The sequence below is a fragment of the Motacilla alba genome, chromosome 1 (genome assembly GCF_015832195.1).
Source record: "Motacilla alba alba isolate MOTALB_02 chromosome 1, Motacilla_alba_V1.0_pri, whole genome shotgun sequence".
NCBI lineage: Eukaryota > Metazoa > Chordata > Aves > Passeriformes > Motacillidae > Motacilla > Motacilla alba.
The window spans coordinates 35,990,764-36,010,781 of record NC_052016.1 but is presented as its reverse complement, the minus strand read 5'-3'; the positions used below and the strand labels follow the sequence as shown (position 1 = coordinate 36,010,781).

The window sequence follows — 20,018 nt, the reverse complement described above, 5'->3', positions numbered from 1 at the left end:
TTTTCTTTCCTTGGCTTTGTCTTGGCTTTTCTTTCCACACAGAATCTCTTGCTAGATGTCATAATTTGTTTTCCCCCTCATATTTTGTTAAATGAGTCCCTTTCTATTCCACAGTGCAAATGTATTATATGCTGGATCTTTCATACACGTTCAAGAAACCTGATTATTCTGACTCTTTCAACTCAACTTCTTTTTCTCCTTTCCATGCAGCAGCACATGCTGGCAGATGACAAGCTGGAAAGCAGCTTTGTAGAAATAGTCCTGGTGGACACCAAGCTGTACATAAATGACAAAGAAAGCTAATGGTATCCTGGACTGGGTTAGGAGGGGTGTTCTTCCCTCACTCAGCACTGGTTGGGCCACACCTGTAGTACTGTGCCCAGTTCTGGGCTCCCCAGTAAGAGTCACTGAGTAGGAAGAATTTTTCACACCTTCCTTATTTAATCAGTCATTTCAGATGACAGATTAATCAAGTACTTTCTCCATTTTCTTCATCACCTGTATAGGTTGAACTCCATAAGCTCCGCATTGTAAACATGCTTTCTAGAGACTTAATAATCTTCTTTCACTTCTCCAATTCTAATATTTTAACTTTTTAAAAAATATGACATCTTTCTGGGTATGGTATGCATTTAACAGTGCAAGGTAAAGAAGTAAGATCTCTCTGTTGCTTCTGTGTCATTGTCCCATTTTAAAACCTGTACAAATTAAATCAAATGCATGTTTCAGAAGAGGGCAGGCAATATACATGGTGCACCAGCTGTGTACATAGGTATGTAACTGCAATCTGAGCTACTCTCCATGCATTGTTTCAATTTTTTCCTAGGTCTGTGCGCTTCTGAAATAGTAAGCATTGCTTATTAGAAACACGTGGCTGGCCATAATTTTTTATTATTTTCATAAGGTTGTTTTTGGTTTTGTTTTGTTTTAAGAGATTAACAAAAGCAATGGACAAAAGATATGCTTGTCTCAATATCTGGAACACACCGAGTGGAGGATAATTTGAGCTTGTATATCTGCCATAAATTTCACAAGTATGTGAGGACATGTTAATGTCTGTTAAGAATGTACTGAATTTCTGGACCTGTGTGCAGAATCTTTCTTTGCTAGTGGCAAGCCTTGCCCAGCTTTCCTGGAGTCTGTGAAGCAGCTCTGCACTTGATGCATTTGCACTGCCTGTTGCAAGCCAGCCTGTTGTATCACTCATCTCCTTACACTTTCTCAGTCCTCATCCATTTCCCATCTTTCTCAAGTTTCACCAGGTTTCTGTCTAATTGTAGTTTTTCTTTTGGAAACCTTCTGGCAGTCCATCCTGAAATCAGAAAACGTGTCTTGCTTAAATCCTTCCCTGTCCCAGCATTATGGTCCTCCTAGTGCAGAAGATTGAAAACCAAGGAGAGGTCAGTTATGAATTATGACAGTCTAGCATTCCAGTGTAGAGAAGTATTTCATATATATATATATATATATATATAATTTTGCTTTTTGCCTTCTGAGTTTGGAAAGGAGGAAGAAAGAGAATTTGAAACCAAAACAGAGATAGATTTCTTTAATAGAATTACTGTATTTTCGTGATTGAGTGTAACCTCCAGTAGCAAATAATTCACCTGAAAGCAGAAAAAGTGCCCTAAGGCATGCTTGCCATGGGGTGCTTCATTAATATCAATCTCCTCAGAAGTAACTGCAGAATGTTCTGGAAATGCAACACTCCACTGTTCCATCACTTGTTAACCAAAGGGAAATATTGCTTGTTGCAGTAGCACTGGCTGGCATTAAGGAATTTTCAGTAAAGCTAACTGACTTTCCTCTTTGCTAATAACCTTTGCTAATGACCTTTATGCTGGGAGCAAGTATACACTCACCAGGCTTAAAAAATAGACCTGGAGGAGTGGACCCCAGATAGTTGTGTGGCCATCCAGAGGGATCTCAAGAGGCTGGGGAAATGAGCAGAGAAGAACCTCCAAAAAAATAATCTAAGGAAATCCAAATTCCTGCAGCGTGGGAGGAATAGCCCCAAAATGCAAAGGTACAGGCTGGGGCAATACATCCGGAAAGCAGCTGAGCCGAAAAGGACAAGGATGGCCTAGTGGACAAGCTGAAGATGAGGCAGCAGTGCGCCCTCGTGGCAAAGGCGGCCAACAGTGTCTGGGCTGCATCAGGGAAAGCGATGCCAACAGGCTGAGGCATGTGGTCCTGCCCCTCTAATCAGCACCAGTGAGGCACCATCGGGAGTCCTGTGTCCAGTTCTGGGCTTCCCACTATGTGAGAGACGTGGACATACTGGAGCGAGTCCAGTGAAGGACTACAAGGATGATTAAAGGACTGGAGCATCTCTCATCTGAGCACAGGCTAAGTACATTGGGGATGCTCAGCCTGGAGAAAAGAAGCCCCAGAGGGATCTCATGAGTGCATATAAATCCTTGAAGGGAGGGTGCAAAAGAGTCTGAGCTAGACTCTTTTCAGTGGTGCCCAGTGACAGGCCCAAGGCAATAGGCACAAACTGAAACACAGGAGGTTCTCTCTGAACACCTTCCAGAAGGAAATCCTTTTTACTGTGAAGGGTGACTGAGCTCTGCACCAGGTTGCCCAGATATCCTGTGGAGTCTCCCCTCCTTGGAGATACTCACTAACTGTCTGGACATAGACCTGGGCAACTTGCTCCAGGTGACCCTGCTCGAGCAGGAAGGTTGAACTGGACACACTCCCTAGATCCATTCCAATCTCAACTATTTGGTGATTTAATGCTGGTTAATCAGTGAACTTGAAGCAATCAATCACAACTCTGAGTCTGATAACAGAATTTTACATTAGGGCATTGGATGCAAATTTGATGCATCTTTGCCATTTCTTCGTTAACATTTCTTTGTTTTCTGAAATTCATAATGTTCTGCCTAAAAATAAAGGAATGGAATTTTTGAGTGAAGCTGTTCCATGCTGTGGTGCATAGTGGATGTACACTCTTTCATGTGCTTGCCACATTGATGGAGTCACTAACTGACTGAAAGCTGCCAAAGAAAGAAATTAACTGTGTGAGGCGATGGCCTGGAAATCTGAATGCATTTGTACGGAGGACAAAAACTCCAGCATATCAGTCATGCTTTTTCTGTGCCTTGCTACTGTGCTCATTATACCTGCTAGTGCAGAGGATTAATGTTTCAGCACACAGAGACAAATTAAGATTTTCCCTGAAGCCCATTTGCATTTTTCCCCTTGAATCTTTACCTGCAGGAAGGAATTAGACTTGATTTAAAGGAAAGAATAGAGGAGGTAGAGAAATTGAGCAGTTAATAGAAGGAGGTTGGCAGCCTAAAGTAGAGGGGTGGCAAGGGAGAAAACAAACAACTTCACCAATTAGGAACAAATTAAGGATGGAAGGGAGTTTTTAAAGGATAAACCTAACCCACCATGTTGCCTTTTCCACTAGTTACACTGCTGATGTACATATCATGTGTACATATGTACAAATAAACACATGAAACCTCCAGTTGTGCCATTCTCAATCGTTGCAGCAATACCTTTTTTATTCATTTGCTTCCAGGAAGTAATTCTGGAAATGTTTCCTCCCTGAGAACACCAAATGTTGGTATTCCCTAACAAGATGCTTTAATGGAAGGAGAATAAAAACAGCGACACAGAAAAAGACATATGTTTTAATCCATCATTAAATAAGTTTGCTAGAAAGTATAAACTTTTACAAAAAATTAAAACCTTTACCTTCTAATAACATTTGGTTTATATAAATCTGAATGGAAATATTTTGAATGTTAGTGTAATAGCCTAATAAACATACTCCCAAATAGTTTAGCTAACACAAAAGGACATGCATTTCTCTCACATAGTTGAAAATGGAGTAAAAATTGAGGTGAAATCTAGCAACTCTCCTCATTTAACAGAAAATAATATTTCTACCCAACAACTGTAGAGAATTTATGTGCCCAGACTGCAACTCTGAGCTGAAATTTGTCTTAAGAATATGATGCTAATGTCCCTGCTCTATCTGAAAGTGTCAGACCTACAGACACAATCAAGATCTCAGAAGAATTTTGTCCCAGTTCTGCTGCATTCTTCCTCTAGCAAGATGTCAGTGATGTTGAAGAATATAAAGTGCAGAGATCATTTAAGATTGGAGAACTGACACATTTTGAGCGAAACAAAGGATCTTTTCTGAAGGATAAAACTCCTTCCTATGGCTGAACATACCACAGTGTATGAGTTGCTCCTTCATCGAGGTCTGAAGTAAAATTAAGAACATAGTCAACCAAAAAGGAACATGACTTATGTAATATTTTTTCATTATCTGCTCAGCCCAATTTTGTATGGTTAGATATACACATGTATGATACCTCATGCTATCATTTTCTATCCCTGTATCCACCTGAACAACTCTTACAACTCTCAGTCAGAATATAGAGGAAAAAAGTGTGGAAGTACTAACTGTCTGGGTATATTAAGCTCAGATGATATATTAAAAAAAAAAAGAAGTTAATCACAAATTGTGTTTAAAGCAAGTATTTCCTTTAGATTATTTCTATATTCAAATGCTTGATAGGAATTCCATGACTTTTCTCAGAAAGCGGGGATGTGCCCCGAAGTTCCTCTTCCTCATATAAAGCTTTACAAGGAAGTTACTGGTACAAAGCCACAGTGGCTCTGCCAAAAGCATTTATGGCTCATGGTTAGGCAGGAGGCTTGAAACTAGATGACCTTCAAGGTCCCTTCCAACCCAAGTCATTCTACTATTCTATGGTTCTATGATTCTATGATTTATGGGCAATAGCTTACCTCTGATCGTGTTTACAATGATGGTTATGATTCACAGATTGTGGCTTAACTCTTTCTATTTCTGAGACATTCTGTGACCCATGCAGCTCTGCCTTCTCCATTGACTCTCAGGATTTTACATTGTCACAGTGCATAATAAAAGATACAACAAAAAGGTAGTCATGCAAGGTAGAGGATCATATTTACTACCATTTACTACCATTCTGGAGCAACAATAAAAGCGGAGAACACTGGGCAGTAGGTTTCAGCCATCACACATGTTGTTCTGTAGGGCTTCTGGGGAGGATTCTTGTTCTGGCAGAACCTCTTAAAACATGGGACCTCATGCTTTGCTGGATGTAGAGGTGGTTCCCAGTCAGCAGTCTGGCTGATGGCCTCAGTTTCAAGCTGGATAGCTTCTAGACTGCTAGACTGATGCCTAGAATAGATCAATATGTGATTTACAGAAATGTGAAAAATAGGAGCTGTAAAGGAGTTGATAGTAAATGTCCAGTTATCTTAGAATTTGAGAAAATAACAAGGTGGGGCTCAGGACCCTTGGCTATATAGGGAAACAGGACTGACTGAGGAATGCATTTCCCTCTTGCTACAAGGAAAATAGATTCTGATGTCAACATGATTCGGTGCTGAATAAACCCTGGACTGCTGAGAATTAGTCTCAGAACAAAATAGAGAAATGAAATGCCAAGATCAAGTTCTGTTCCCAGTACGAGATTATTCTTTCAGCCCAGTGTGTGGGCAGCTTGTGGTGGAGCAACATTCAACTCTGTGATGACAGAGATCCTTTTGTGAAGTTCATGTAAGTTCATCTCATCCCTGCCCCAACTCCACCTTTCTTATAAGTAGCGATAGGCAAGAAAGATTTATATAATTCAATGACTTTAAGAGCCAAATCTACCCCAAACCCAGAATAAAAGAAGGATGAAACTACTGGAAAAGGTTATAAGCTGGTGCCATGGCAGTCTCACAGAGCACAAAACAGAGGGAGAAGTGGATTCCAGGATGAGACAGGAGAAAGATGCTATGACTTGCTGCATGATGGACTAAGTTGCTACAGGAACTAAATTGTCCTAGGAAGTTTGGCTTAAGTCCAACATGACACCTAACTTTCTGTCAGCAGCTTGAAAGTAGGTAAAGGGATGATTACAAAGGGTAAAGCCTGTGAGTTGAGGGATGGTAGAGCTGAATGACAAGTAGTAACTTACTCTGGTTGGTAGACAAGATATTTCTGTTCTTCTTTATTATCACAAAACCCAGAAGAAGTGCAGAAATGATCAGTACAACCACAGCTATAAGTGGGCCAAAGAAATTTATCTTTGCTTGCTCCATTTCTTTCTCTTGTATCTCTGAATAAGAAAACAGAGAAGATACGCACAGCAAAGATTTAATTTGGTGACAATTACTTTAAACACTCTATCCCAAAGTTACATGAAATAGAAGTTTAGGCATCCTTGGCATCCTTTTCGCTTTACTAGTGTCAATAAATCACAATCCACATTATTTTATTTCCCTTTCCAATAACTAGTGAAACTACCTTGGTCTTACTGGTCATTTCAACAGCAGTAAAGCAAAGCACTCTTTCAGAGGTTTGGGTAACATGTGAAAGATCAGCAACTTAATTGGTAAAACAGCCTACGAGGCAGCTACTGTGCCAATGATGCTCTGTGGTCCCATGCAAGTTGGAAGAAGCTGGAACATGTTACCACTTGGTGTCTGTTGGAAATGATCATCAAAGCCTAATGAAATGCTGTAAGGGATGTGAAAGTAGCAGGGAATTCAAAGGACTTTCCCTCTATTTCTGGTTTTTGTGTTTTTGAGGTTTTGGTTGGCAGGGTTAGCAGCTGATAGAGCTTCAGTTATTGCCAAACAAAACTTATGTTTGTGTGGAGTTCCTGGTTTCTTACCCACCACCACTGTTTGTCAGGTATCTATTTTCATAGTCAGAGAGGAGAGAAGAATTGAAGAGGAAAGAGGAAGATTCAGCTAATATAACCATTTCAAGACTAATGAGCAATGTGCAGAGCTGAACAAACATTAGAAGGCTTCTGGATTGTATTTTGATAGTATTTAAAAGTCCTAGAATGCAAAGACATCAGAGGCAGTTTGCCATATCTGGTGTTGATAACTTAATCCTTTAGCTAAATTTATATTAAGGAAACTGCACTGTGGAACTTTTTCAGAACAAGTGGCAAATTTCTTTTACATCTGCAGTAATAAGGTGCATGTTACACTACCCTGGTAGGCTTTCCTGCAATGCTACCATTCCCTCTTGGCTCCTTGTTCCTGTTAATTGAAGGACAGCTCTCCATCTTCAGCATTGTCTAAAAGAGACATGTGCAAGCCAAATAACCTATGACCAAAATTGGACTTGCCTTTATTTTGATGCTCTTGTGCCATAACTTATTAACAAAAACATGTGAAAATTAGTTTTCCTGGTCCAGAAGATAAATAAAATACTGCTTTAGTTTAAAGAAAGGATCAGCCATGTGGAACCCTGAGATAATCTGGCAGTAAAGTCATAATGGAACTCAGGTCCCCAGCTTCTTCTTGCAAGAGGTGTCTGAAAAAGACACAATTTCAGAGAAGAAAAATCCCCAAATAGTCATTTTGGAATGTGCACTTAATTCTGCCAAATGTTATGAAAACCACGAGGAATGCTTCTAATATTAGTCCAAGTTTCATGGTCTTTACAGTTAAACTCAGCACAGTCTATTTGGCAGTTTGTGAACCAAATATGGTCCATGGAACTCTTCTGTTTAGCCTTCTGCCTCTTTCTAAGGAACAATTAAGAGTAGCAGCTCAAGCACTTTAAACCAGCAAAATACCCCTTTTTTACTATTAGGGTAGTCAAACTCTGAAGTTTGCTGAGAGAGGTTGTGGAGTCTTTATCCTGGGAGATGTTCAAAGTTCAACAGGCTAAAGTGCTGTGCTACCTATTTACCCTACTTTGAGCAGAGTGGTTGAACTGGATAATTTCCAGATGCCTCCTCCAACCTCACCAGTTCTCTGATTCTCTGAAGTGACAACCTCTCCCAACAGCTGTCACCTCCAGAGAGACTGGTTGCTGCCTGATCCATACTCCTAGGTTGCTTTGTTGCTACTGCAGCAAAAATCTTCTGGGGGGGGGGGGGGGGGGGTGTGGTGGAAATCAATAGGGCTGGATTGTGTAGCAATTCCTTCTCTGTGCCCCTCTCCTTGCTGGAATAAGATTTCCCATGTCGAAAAGAGAGGAAGTTCAGCGGTGAACAGGAGAGAACCTACAACGTTTTTCATCAACTTCTACTCCTACTTAGAGTTTATTCCCTGCCTTGACCATGCTGCTGTCTGTGATCAGCTGTGCTGCAGTACTGCCTGCTCCTACCCATGCAGAAATTGGCATGGCCAAATGGAGACTCACCTATGCCCAGTGGGACTGAGACAAGGCTTCCCAGCTGCTCCCTAAGGCGAAGCAAGCAGCTGATATTAGTGGGGCTCCTTGTAGGAACTGGGATATTCAGCTTGCTGGTAACATTATACAGCTTTGTCACAGCATCCTGTGAGACATCCATGTGAGCTGTACTGTTGTGTGTTATGTTCTCATGTGAAATCAGCCAAGTCATCTCCTTGGGCTCTGGATAACCTCCACTGGAAGAACAGGTGAGGTTCAAGTATCCGTTGGGCTTTAGTTCCCCGGAGTGCAGTTCTGCAATCTCAGGTTGACTATAGTTGGCTGAAATAGACCAAAGACAGAGCATCATAAGCCAGCCACACCACATTTGTGACAGTCTCTGCCAGTTATTTAAGATTTTTAGGCAGAAACAAGTCTAAAAACTTTTCTTCAGGAAGACAATGGGCATTCCAAGAAGGGAGTTGTATGGCATTTTTTTTGGTGTGTATGTAGACTTGGTGCTTCTTGTTCTCAGGGTATTTCAAGGATGCAAATCTGATCAGCCAGACAATGGGCCTCTGTCTCTCCCACCTCTTTAAGACACAATAATACCTCAGAATAATAAAACCTGGCCTGCTTACAAATAAGGGCTTAAGCAGAAAATGGGAAGGCACCACAATGTTTGCTACTTTTGGCATCCTGAATGGGTAAGAGGAAACTCACAAACTTCTAACTGGGAAACGTAAAAATAGAAATAATCGGAGAGAATCCAGATGGGGTAAGTTCAAAGTGCAGTGCTATTTAAGTATAAATATCCCCAGTGTCTGTCAGTATTGTAAGTAAACATTTTGCAGCATATAATTCATCATCACTTTGTGGTAGGGTTCCCTTAGCTTAGCTTTTCTGATGGACTTGACTATAGCATAAGGGTTTTTTATTTTGTGTCACTGAGTACTCATCACAATAAATGAAAAACACACCTGATGCTTTAAAAAGCCAAGTTTCCCATGCAAGATATAGTGAAACAGGAATGGGAAGAACTATTTAAACATAAAATATGAATGATAAATAGAAGCTTTTAACCAATACCTCTCTTAATTAATCTAGATATACTCAACCAGGATTTGTATGGTCAGAGGTTCATAGTGAAAATAATAGACTGTAATGGAAAAGGAGAAGGAGAGAATGTTGACATAATACTGACCACTAAGTTGGCACATAGCAAGTTAAAAAAAACCCTGAAGAACCTCCAAAAAAGTCAGAAACAAATCCCGAGAAGTAGACTCAAGATTTCATTGCAAATGCTTCATTTTTTAGGGCCAATAGGACTAAAGACAATATGCAGAAATATTGGAGAAGGGAAAAGGCTTCATTTTTTAGGGCCAATAGGACAAAAGACTTTATGCAGAAATATTGGAGAAGGGAAAAGGGTTCTTAGAAAACTGTGAGTCTTGAGAGGGTCTCGCTGTTCTGCACACACACTCAATGTGTTGCAACAAGGACTGAATCCTTGCCCTAGAGAATTCTTAATATGGATGAATGAAGAAACATGATGTTGTTTTTATTTTCTCTATCCTAGTACACAATGCGTAGGATTTAGCTTAGTCACTTAAATCCCCCCCAAGAGAGTCGATGGATATGAATTCAAAATGGAAAAAGCCCCCCCTTCTCTCTACCTCAAAATTTAGTTAAGCTGTCCCTCAGAAAAGCTCAAGGTCTGACTTGCTTAGCTGACTGCTGTCAGACTGCTGGTCTGGAGTATTTATTCTCTCCTTGGTATTTTATATGCATAGCAAGAATGTAATCCATGGCTATGAAACTTGCCACAGCATCCAAGTGATTTAAGGGCTTCAATCTTATTGACAGTAAGCAAGTGGAAATACTGGAATATACCTTGCACTTCTCTTTTATAGTTTCTGGAACCTCAATTTACTGAAAAGTGATGCTAGCTGCATTCAGAGTGTGGGCTACATATATGGGATTTATGTTTGTTAACCGAAAAGCACATTTCAGGAAGTCTTTTGTATTTAAAGATAGTGTCTTCCAAAAAACTTTGGGATTAGCTTAAATACTTCAAGAGGAAGTATTCAAGAGACAACAGTCCATCAAGCCCTTAATATTTTTCTCAATGGCTTAATCACTTTGCTTTTGTTCTATTTTCTTAAGTGACCATCTGCCTTGCTTCCTTCCAGACACTGACTGTCACAGAATTAATTAACTAGCCTTTACTTTTTTTTTTTTTTTTTTTAAATATCCATTATTTTACATGTATTTCAGGTTCTCACATTCTGGAAACAAAACTCTTCTGATTATTCTGTGTTATAAGGTTGTAAGATTGTTGTTTTAATGTTTCTAGTTGACTGTATCTTTTCCAGTCTTCAAATAACTCTACTAGAGCTTTTTTCACATTTTTTAGTTTTTCAACATCCCCTTTAAAATGAGCAACTGTAAGTCTCTCTTGTGACATCATTTCAGTCTCAATGCTTTGAGTAGTGCATATTTTGAAACAGCTTCCCTAGTCTCACCTACTTCCCTTATTGATCTATCCAGAGGAAGCACTGCAGACATGCCACAATAGTAGATTTTCCAGTTAAGCTGCTTGTCGCCATGATCTCTACCTTGCATTTTTAAGAGCCAAAGTTTTCCACTGTGAAGCCTTCCTCTTTTTTTCTGGAGAAGGCTCTGAGTCTGTTGTTATATAAGTCATCGTGGCTGTGTGAAATACTCTAACATATATATAGAATGCTAAAATCTCTTGAGATAGAAGGGACCCACAAAGATCATCAAATCCAACCCCTGGCCCCACAAAGGATGCCCAAGAGTCACAACCATGTGCCTGAGAGCATTGGCCGAACTGTTCTTGAACTCTCTCAGGCTTGGCGCTGTGACCACTTCCCTGGGGAGCTTCAGTGCCTGACCTCCCGCCCACAGAGTGAAAAACCTTTTCCTGCTATCCAACCTAAACTTCCCCTGACACAGTTTCATGCTATCTATATATTGTACTAATGTAATACATAAAAATAACATGTTTAAATTGTATTCAAAGGTACAGCACTATTTCTGAATGCTTTGTCACCAAGTGATCTAGATAGCTTTGTGTGACTGCCCTGTCATTCTTGTACAGCCCTCAGTTTTTCTTATGCCCATTTTAAGTGTGACATGCCAAACTACAAAAATCCCTCCCTGTATGATATGAGATTCTAATTAAAAAGCAGCATGTAAGCACAGGTACATTTCAATATTTGCATTTTTCATCTAATTATATTGAAGGGCTTGAGTTTTTTCAAAATATGGTTTTATACTGCTTCTTCCTTTGGGAGTTTATTGAACAGAGAGTAATTTGGAAGGAAGACAACAGCACATTGATAAAACTGTCTTCCTAAGCTAAACCTTAAAAGGTGTAGGAGACTTTTAGTCCTAAGAGTGAGATATCTGTAACACGTTGCTCAGATTTTGGGTAAACTGATAACTGATTCAACTGTTTGAATTGACTGAGCACTTGATGCTACACATCTTGAACCAAGGGCCTTGATACTGACTGCACATTGTGAGTTTCTGAGTTCTGAAATATCACTGAAAATGCTTCTCTAGTAAATCCTGGGAGAATCAAAATTAACAATTTACATTTTCTGTCTGTGGAACAAGGGAACACTTGCTAGTAGCACAAAGCTAAATAGGGTCAATTGTTCTGGTACCCTGTTTTTGGCTGCTGTTTCACTTGGCCTTTTCTATTTTAAAGCAGTATGCTGAAGCCTGAAAACACCAGTGCAAGTTAGAAGCTGTTTTATTAATGACTAGCACTACCACAGTGGAAGACAGAACACAGGCATACAGATAAGGGTTACTAACCAAATAGTTTAAAATAGAGAAACATTAGGATTATATATTAGGAATTAAAAAAAATATTAGAAAATGTGAAGAAAACATTGGTGCCTCACTTCCATTCCCCTGTTAAAAGATTTACTGCCTTTTCCTCTGACTACAAAAAATTCTCTGATGCAAAAAAATCAAATGGAATCTCACCAATGTATGTATATAATTTTCTTCAGAGGTATTTTCTGCCTTCCTTTAGTTGAACATATGAATTTCTACTCCTCCATGTGGGCTGTTTTTTTCTTTATTTTCCCTGTGATTTATATGATCATAAAATAGCTGTGTGCAGAGATCTTGCTATGTTTCAATTCTAATTTGCCACCAGTGTTGGTAAGGTTGGATAACTACTGCTACTTTTAATAGAAGGTAGTTTGTCAGATGCAAACAAACAAGTTCATTTTCCAGAGTCCTAAAAGCCATAAAACTTGCAGGAAGCAAGTCTCTTATCCATCTTTAAAAATTCTGCTCCAGAACAGGCACAATTTCAGGGGCTTGGAGACAGGACCCATATTTCTGGACTGAACAAAATCACTGAGAATCCCACAGACCAGATGGCAATCGGAAGAGATTACTTACCAATGATGTGCAGTGAGCACTCAAATTCATGAATGACCTTTCTTGATTGTTCAGTTATTTTTTGCATAACAACACACTTATAGCGTCCCTCGTCCTCAATTCCTGCATTTAACAACTGCAAGGTCCATTTGCCCATGTCCACTTTGGTGCGATTTATATATTCAGGACTAAGGTTCTCATGCTTTTCTTGGCCATAATATACTTCGTGCACCACTTTAGTAGTGTCTTTTTGCCAAAAGATTATTAAATTCTTCACGTCAATTTGCTGAGAGTTTGGAAAATAGCAGGATAGGTGTACAGTGTGATGGAGAAATGCCTTCACTGGTTGCACACTGGCAGCAATACCTTAGACAGAGAGAGAGAAAAATCAAGATTTCCACCAGCTACAAAAGAATATCAAATTGCACTCAGAGATCCAACATTTAACAACAGTGGAAATAAAGCCACCAACATTTTGACACAAATTCTCCCACTAGGTATGACAGGACATGTAGTTAGTTGTTCAAACTGACTCATTTAGTCATGAGGAGTTCAGGTCATGAAACTGTTTCTTATTTTTCTTCCTATATTTTACTTTCCAAAGAAGGCCTACCGCACAGAGATCATGAGCATCTATATTTTAGAAGACTTATCTGCAGGCCAAAGATTCAAACAATTCTTGCTTGCAGCATCCTGAGTGTAATGAGATTCTGCCACAAAAAAGATAATTGCACAATTTCTGTTCAAAAAGTTGAGTTAATTCTCCTAAGAAAATAAGAATGCATTAAATTTTTGAAGAAACTGTGAAGTACACACTGTGCGGTAAATGTGAGTGTCTAGGGAATGCATGACCAGAAGGTCAGAAGCAGGTGAACACTTTCAGTCTCAATGAAGAATTAATCTAAAGTTTAATGACAAATGAAATGTCAGATTTAACTGTTCTGTAATTAATTTAGAATTTAATGACAGAGTAAATGTCAGATTTAACTGTTCTGTTGCTGATCTTGTTAACAGAAATGGTCAATAAACACAATTATGCCTTCATGCAGAGAAAGGAAGAACTGCACTACACAAAGGATGATTTTTCTCCTGCTTTCCCCTGTGCATGTGTCCATTATTATGAGTAGTGGTCTGGGGGGACTGTGTTTTCTTGGAATAAGAAATGCAGCCCTCTGTCCCAGAAGATACAAACATCTCTGCTATGTTCAAAAGGAGGAGAAGATCTATAGTCTCTCTCCTGGTGCAAAGTTTTGACTGTTCTTCCAGAGTACCAGACTGCAAAATGATCTCTGTGGCTGCCTCAAACTCCAGTTGTCCCATATCAGACTGCCAGTGTTCAGTTTAGTACTGCTCTTCTCTACAATGCACAGAGGTGATACACACACATTTTAAAGACAGATTTAAATTTGGAATTTAAGAGCAACATAAAATAAGTGTAATGTAAAGATATAAAGTTGAAGAGAGAAAGTACTTACTATATATATTTTATTTTATAGAGTCCCTGCACACAATTTAAATACATGTCACATGGCTATATGACCTTGATTGTGCAATGGAAGTGATTAATACTACTAAGGAATGAACTTCTTAGTGGATGAGAAGGTATCACATTGCAGGACACAAACAATCAAAGTAGTTTTAACAATTAAAAATGTGTCTTTTACCTGGGAGAAATATCATAGCACAAAGGAAGAATATGCAGACCTCCATGACACTGTAAGGAGAAGGAAAGAAATATGTTAGAGGTTGAAAACACTCCAGTACTCCCAAAGAAGTGGTAAAACAAGAAGTTTTAGCAAGAGAGAGTATTGAGAAAGTTAATCTCACCTTTTTCTATAGGTTGGTGCAAGGGATTCTATGTGTTTCCCAGCCTTTAGCAACTACAACTAGCATGCCATGGCAGATCTCTGGTTTACAGAGAAGGGGATGTGCAAGATTACTGCAGACTGTGTATGCCATGGGAGGAACACAGAGTCCCTGAGGTCCAAAGGGCAGGACAAGAACCCAAACTGCCTGGAGCGGGGGAAAGAGGAATGGGGAGCATGCTTGGCCTGGCAGGGTGGGGAAGAAGATGGGGAATTGAAAGTAGAGGGGGAGGAGACCGTGATGAAGAAGGAAGAGGTGGGGGAGACGTCTCGGTGATGTCAGCTACCAGAAGTGATGAAGTGTGTGATCTTCAGTTTTGTGACAGGAACAGGAACCTATCCTTAACAACAGCAAAGGATAACATAGAGAAATCCTATGATATATGATACAGAGAGCTGATGCTAAGCAGCACATAGTTCATAGTAAAGAAAAAATTAGTTTCTCTTTAGAAAACAAGAAAAAACCCCTATGTCTTGTCTCCTAAGCAAAACACCTCTCTGGCTGCTTGCGTTCATGTGGTGTAAGGGCCCATAGTCCTGGTAAACAGCCAAATGTCATTCCCATGCAGCCTGAGAGCGACACCTGCATTCGATCTGTGTTTGCTATTTTGCATTTTAGCAGCATCTTTGTGGTTTTTTGTGTGCCTTTTCCATATATTTTGGAAAAGCCTCCATACCACCCTTGCCAAAGTCCTTCACTCTCTTCCTTCAAACAGCTCCAAAGAAACCACTCTGCAGGAGTAGATGTAAAACTTTCCAGCTCTCATACTACCTAAAACAAGTAAGATCTCTGTCTGCTGTCCTCACTAGTAATATACTTTCCTGATGGATGGTTTCCCAATTTTTGGCATGTTTCATTTTAGGCTGGTACACTTGGGTCTTTAAGTCTCTGGTGTCTTCTTCTGTTTAATACAGAATTCCACTTAGTCCACTGATGAGTGTACTGTAATGTACAGGACTGACAGGGGTATTTTTTCCAACTTCATCCTACCTTTTCTTAGGAAAGGGGAGAAAGAAGTCCACATGGCTTGGAGGATATAGATAACTTTCTTTTGATCCACCTGTCATAGCAAAAGAGGTGAGAGGGGAGGGAGGGCTCATGCAGAATCCATTGTCATAGACAGAGGTCATTCTGTTTCTGCTCCAGCCACCTAACTGCATGGTAAATTTTTATCAAGGTATTTTCCCCTCCCAGGCTGGGCTTCACTGAACTAAACCAGACCAACTGACTGCCTAAGTAAAAATGCCTGTGCCAAGCCACTGAAAATGACAGATACTACTTTGCAGCAGTCATATTTCCATCTTATAAATAAGAATTTTAGCTTTCAGGCAAGTGAAAAATAAAGGATAGCTCTGGTTTTTTTTTATTCAGTGCAGGTGTGTAAGAGGAGAAATTAAAGCAATTCAGCAACTACTGACATAAGTGGAGAGAGTGTTCTGCATGTTTTGCAGAATGACTGTCTCACAGAAGCAAAGAGCAAAACCAGAACTGAAAATGAGAGTGAGAGAGAAAAAACCCAGGCAAAAATACCAAATAGCATTGCATGCCTTTCTTTATGGTTTGGATTTGGAGCCGTGAGGATAGAAGTCCTCAAAGTTCCTACATGTTTTCCTGGCTGCCATCTTCCAGGGGAAGGCACGTTGCTGGGGGTGCTGGCATGAAGAAGGATCCTGTGAGTCTGCAGAGGGGTGTGCACCCACCTTCCCTGCAGAGGGGAATTGATGCTTCTCTCATGGGAGCTGCTTTATAGAGAATTGCTGAATCATTAATTGGGTCACTACAACTTCAGTGCTGCAAGAAGCTTTACTTCCCCTTTTTTATAAAATGCCTTTAACCAACAAACACATATCCTTGGAAGCAGTGTCCAGAAGACTGAAGGGAGGAAGGGAAATTACACAGTATCACTGTGGGCTACTTACACCATTCCTTTGGCATATGCAATACAAATTCTGTGCTCAATTCTCTCTTATATCTGCAGGCCATTGAAAGTCTTCAGTCCCAGAACTGACCAGCAGTCAAAGGTGGCCAGGTAAGAGAGCAAAGATAGACATTGTGGTTCTGTGTGTGTATGTGCAGTTTTGCTGTTCACAGGCTGAGTGCATCCATCTATGGAAGTGGCACTTTTTCATGGTGCCAGTGATAACTGATGAGATGGGAGTGGTTTGAAGACCCAGGGCTTTAAAATTATCTCTGACATCCTGAATAAAGTGAGGTCAGTCCATCGGGAGGTAAATATTTTCCCTTGCTAAATAAAGCTAGCACACATGATGTGTCTTCCCTTTTGGAGCTTTTTCAGCCATCCCTGGCAGTGTCTCCATGACTCACAATTACAAATCACGTGTGGATGTCAGAGATGAAAATGGAGAAGCATATTAATTGAAATTATGTCAGTATGCAGTCAGGGGTCACACTCAACCTTTTATTTACTACCTCTGCAGTGCAAGCATTGAAAGGAGAAGAAACCATATAAGCACATGCACTTTACAGCCTTGATTCATGAGAGCTTTGGTTTGGTCCCAACCAGTCTGAGAAAACTCATGAGGCAGTTCCCACTTGGCTCAGTACAGAGGGATTCCTGTCCTGAATCATAAAATCATAGAATATTAAGAGTTGGAAGAAACCTTAGAGATCACCTAGTCCCAATATCCCCTGCCATGGGCAGGGACATCTCCCAGTGGACCAGGCTGTTCCAAGCCCATCCAACCTGGCTTTGAACACTGTCAGGGGTTGAGACATCCACAACTTCTACGGGCAACCACTTCCAGGGCCTCACGACCCTCACAGTAAAGATTTTTTTCCTAATATCCAGCCTAAATTTCCCCTCTTGCAATTTGCACCCATTCCTCCCTTTCATATCACTACAGTTCCTGATGAAGAATCCCTCTCCCTTCCCTGCACCCCTCTTCAGCTACTGGAAGGTTGCTATGGGAGGGATTCCACTCCTCTTACCAACCTTGTGGCCTTCCTCTGGACTTGCTCCAAGAGTTCCATGTCCTTCCTGTGTTGGGGGCACCAGAACTTTACTCAGCACTCCAGGTGGGGTTTCATGAGAGGAGAGGAGAGTAGAGGGGAGAATCACCTCCCTCAGTCTGCTGGCCATGCTGCTTTAGATACAGCCCAGGTATGGTTGGCTTTTTGGGCTATGAGTGCACACTTCCTGCTCATGTTGAGTTTTTCATCAACCATCACGCCTCTCCACAGGGCTGCTCTCAATCACTTCACCAACCTGCTGGTGTCCCTGGGATTGCCACAACACAGGTGTAACCCCTTGTGCTTTGCTTTGTTGAACTCCATGATGTTTGCATTGATTCACCTCTCAAGCATGTCAAGGTCCCTCGGGATGGCAAAAACTCTAACACTGATGTTTGGGAAAAAGAGGCAACTTCATTCCCTTTACTTTTGAGGGCAATTGCCAGAAAGCCCTGTGTGACTTATTGAGATTGGTTTTCTGTCTCCTGTTCCTCCCAATCCAGTGTGTGAAACCAGCATGTAAAACCCCAATAGGCACAGTGAAGCATGAAGGTCTTGGAGTAAACAAGAGCTTTGTATCAGGTATGCTTGCCTGGGTTTTCATTTGCTCTCCTTTTTGCTGTTTTCAGTTTTGGATGTAGTCATTATCTTTTGAAAGACACTCTCACATCTGTGCTCTTTGACTCCTAAGATCCTTCATTACCTTTAAGTTCCTTCCAAAATGTTCCTTTCTTGCATATTCCCACAGGTAATTAGTTTGTTTTCTTACAACAGGTACATATATTCTATGGGAAGACTCTCCTGCCCCATGCTGAACTCAAAACAAAACTAAACACTGAACTAGTAAATGACTCTTTTTATTTTTCTAGCATGGGGAATTTTTCTAAAATTTCCACCTGATGCAACACTGAGCAGCTCCATGAGCAGTGCTGTGAGCCTCCTGGAGGCAGGACATCTGTGACAAAGACTTTCCACTGCTGACTCGGAAGCTATCCCAGGGGCATGTAAATTAAATTATCCTAAAAATGCATTTACCAGCCTTCCCCCATGTTGTAAATACAGGTTGATCTGCACAACTCTTATGAAAGGAAATCACGCCTTAAGAAAATTTCCTTAACATGGCGAGTTCAGAGGATTCTATGATGCCCTCCACCCTAATACTAAGCTGTACGACCATATAACTATCCAACAAGGGGCGTATTTTAAAAACATACATTACTTAGGAAACTTGGTTTCCTATGTGCTTTCCCAGTCAGAAAAGTGTCACTGTTTTAATCAATTGCAAAACTTTTTGTATTGCTCATTCTTTTATAACTATCTTTCATTCCAAATTACATTTAAAAAATTATGGGCTTCTTGTTTATTTATTTTTTCTTTACATAAAGAAAATCCAAAATTCTCTCTTCCTAATGTTTGATTTCTGGATGCATTTTGTATCCCTTCCCATTCAGCAATATCCTTACTGTACCTAAGATTTTCAGGAGAACCATGACTTTCATTATGATTCTGGGATCACTTTGCTCTAACATCTAGACACTTCTCTTTTGACAACAATAAAAAAAACATCAATTATTTAAATAATACCTTTGGTCCAGAGATCATGGAGCATTCCAGTGCCTCTGCAAGCAGAATCCTTCATCCACGACTTGGGGCAGGTATCTGTGGAAGAGGGCACAGCAGCTGCCTAAGACACAGAGTCCCACCGCACAAATGACAGGACACAAATGTGTTCTCCCTGTAAGTGAAACCGCGGGGGAAATTCGGAGGGGAAGAACGTCATCAAACCAGAATTAGACATTCATTTGGATTAGCTGTGGTGTTTGAGTTCCACCTAAAGGAAAGGTCAGGTGTATATAGTTTTTCGCATTTTTAGCCACACTTGGGTACAGAGTTGGCAAGTTGGTTTAACCACTTCTGCATCACAGGTACAATAGGTGATGTCTGTACTCCTTTCCCAGCTCTTGCACTTGCATCAAGCCTAGTAAAGCAAACTTGTCTGCTGGGAAGCCGCAATTGCTGGGTTTGTGTCTCACCAAATCACAGCAGCCTGTTTGACTTTGCAGTGAACCAGAAAAAGAACACACCCCTGTTTCCACACAGGTCACTATTTAGAGGTGACAGCTGATTCACAGGCCAGTCAGTTGCTGGAGACTCTTCAAGAGTCATTGTACAGAAGAGGAAATGTAAATGCCCATTCCCAGGTTGTCCCTCTTCCAAGCCCCCCATTTCTGCTCAGGACACTTTGCCTGGAAATGGCATCGTGGCTACACAATGCAGTATAGGCATAACTTCAAACAGCAGTTTGCAGGGCACCTCTGGTGTCAAGGTGTGTGCTGTATACAGAAAGATGAATCTGTATTTGATTCCTAACTATACAAACACAGCTAACGAGGATTAGCTGCCATGCAATATATTCTGTGCTTAGTCCTCAGGTGTTACATTCTTTATTTTCAGTAGGGGTCTTTCAAAATCAGCTGAGCATGTGACACAAAACTCATACTGCTTTTTAAACAGAAGGATTGCTGATCAAGTGCTACTTTTCTTGCAATAAATTAATCTCAATTATTAAATGAAGATGTGATATTCAGTAGCTCAGTTAAATGAG

General features: G+C 40.5%; 1 protein-coding gene across 3 annotated transcripts; it reads right to left on the bottom strand.

The window, feature by feature from the left end:
- Positions 1 to 3,495: 3,495 nt before the first annotated feature.
- On the bottom strand, positions 3,496 to 19,133 carry CD86 (CD86 molecule). 3 transcript variants are annotated; one of them, XM_038155907.1, is made up of 7 exons: positions 18,998 to 19,130; positions 15,434 to 15,503; positions 14,242 to 14,291; positions 12,599 to 12,943; positions 8,180 to 8,491; positions 5,988 to 6,128; positions 3,496 to 5,200 (listed from the first exon to the last, which is right to left on the bottom strand). In XM_038155907.1, exons 1-7 carry the CDS (start codon positions 19,050 to 19,052, stop codon positions 5,181 to 5,183), a joined length of 993 nt encoding a protein of 330 aa, XP_038011835.1. In that variant the 5' UTR covers positions 19,053 to 19,130; the 3' UTR covers positions 3,496 to 5,180. The 3 variants fall into 3 exon arrangements, with proteins under 3 accessions (XP_038011835.1, XP_038011844.1, XP_038011851.1); XM_038155916.1 differs by lacking the exon at positions 15,434 to 15,503 and having other exon boundaries at positions 18,998 to 19,133; XM_038155923.1 differs by lacking the exons at positions 15,434 to 15,503; positions 18,998 to 19,130 and adding an exon at positions 14,405 to 14,681.
- Between the last annotated feature and the right edge of the window lie 885 nt (positions 19,134 to 20,018).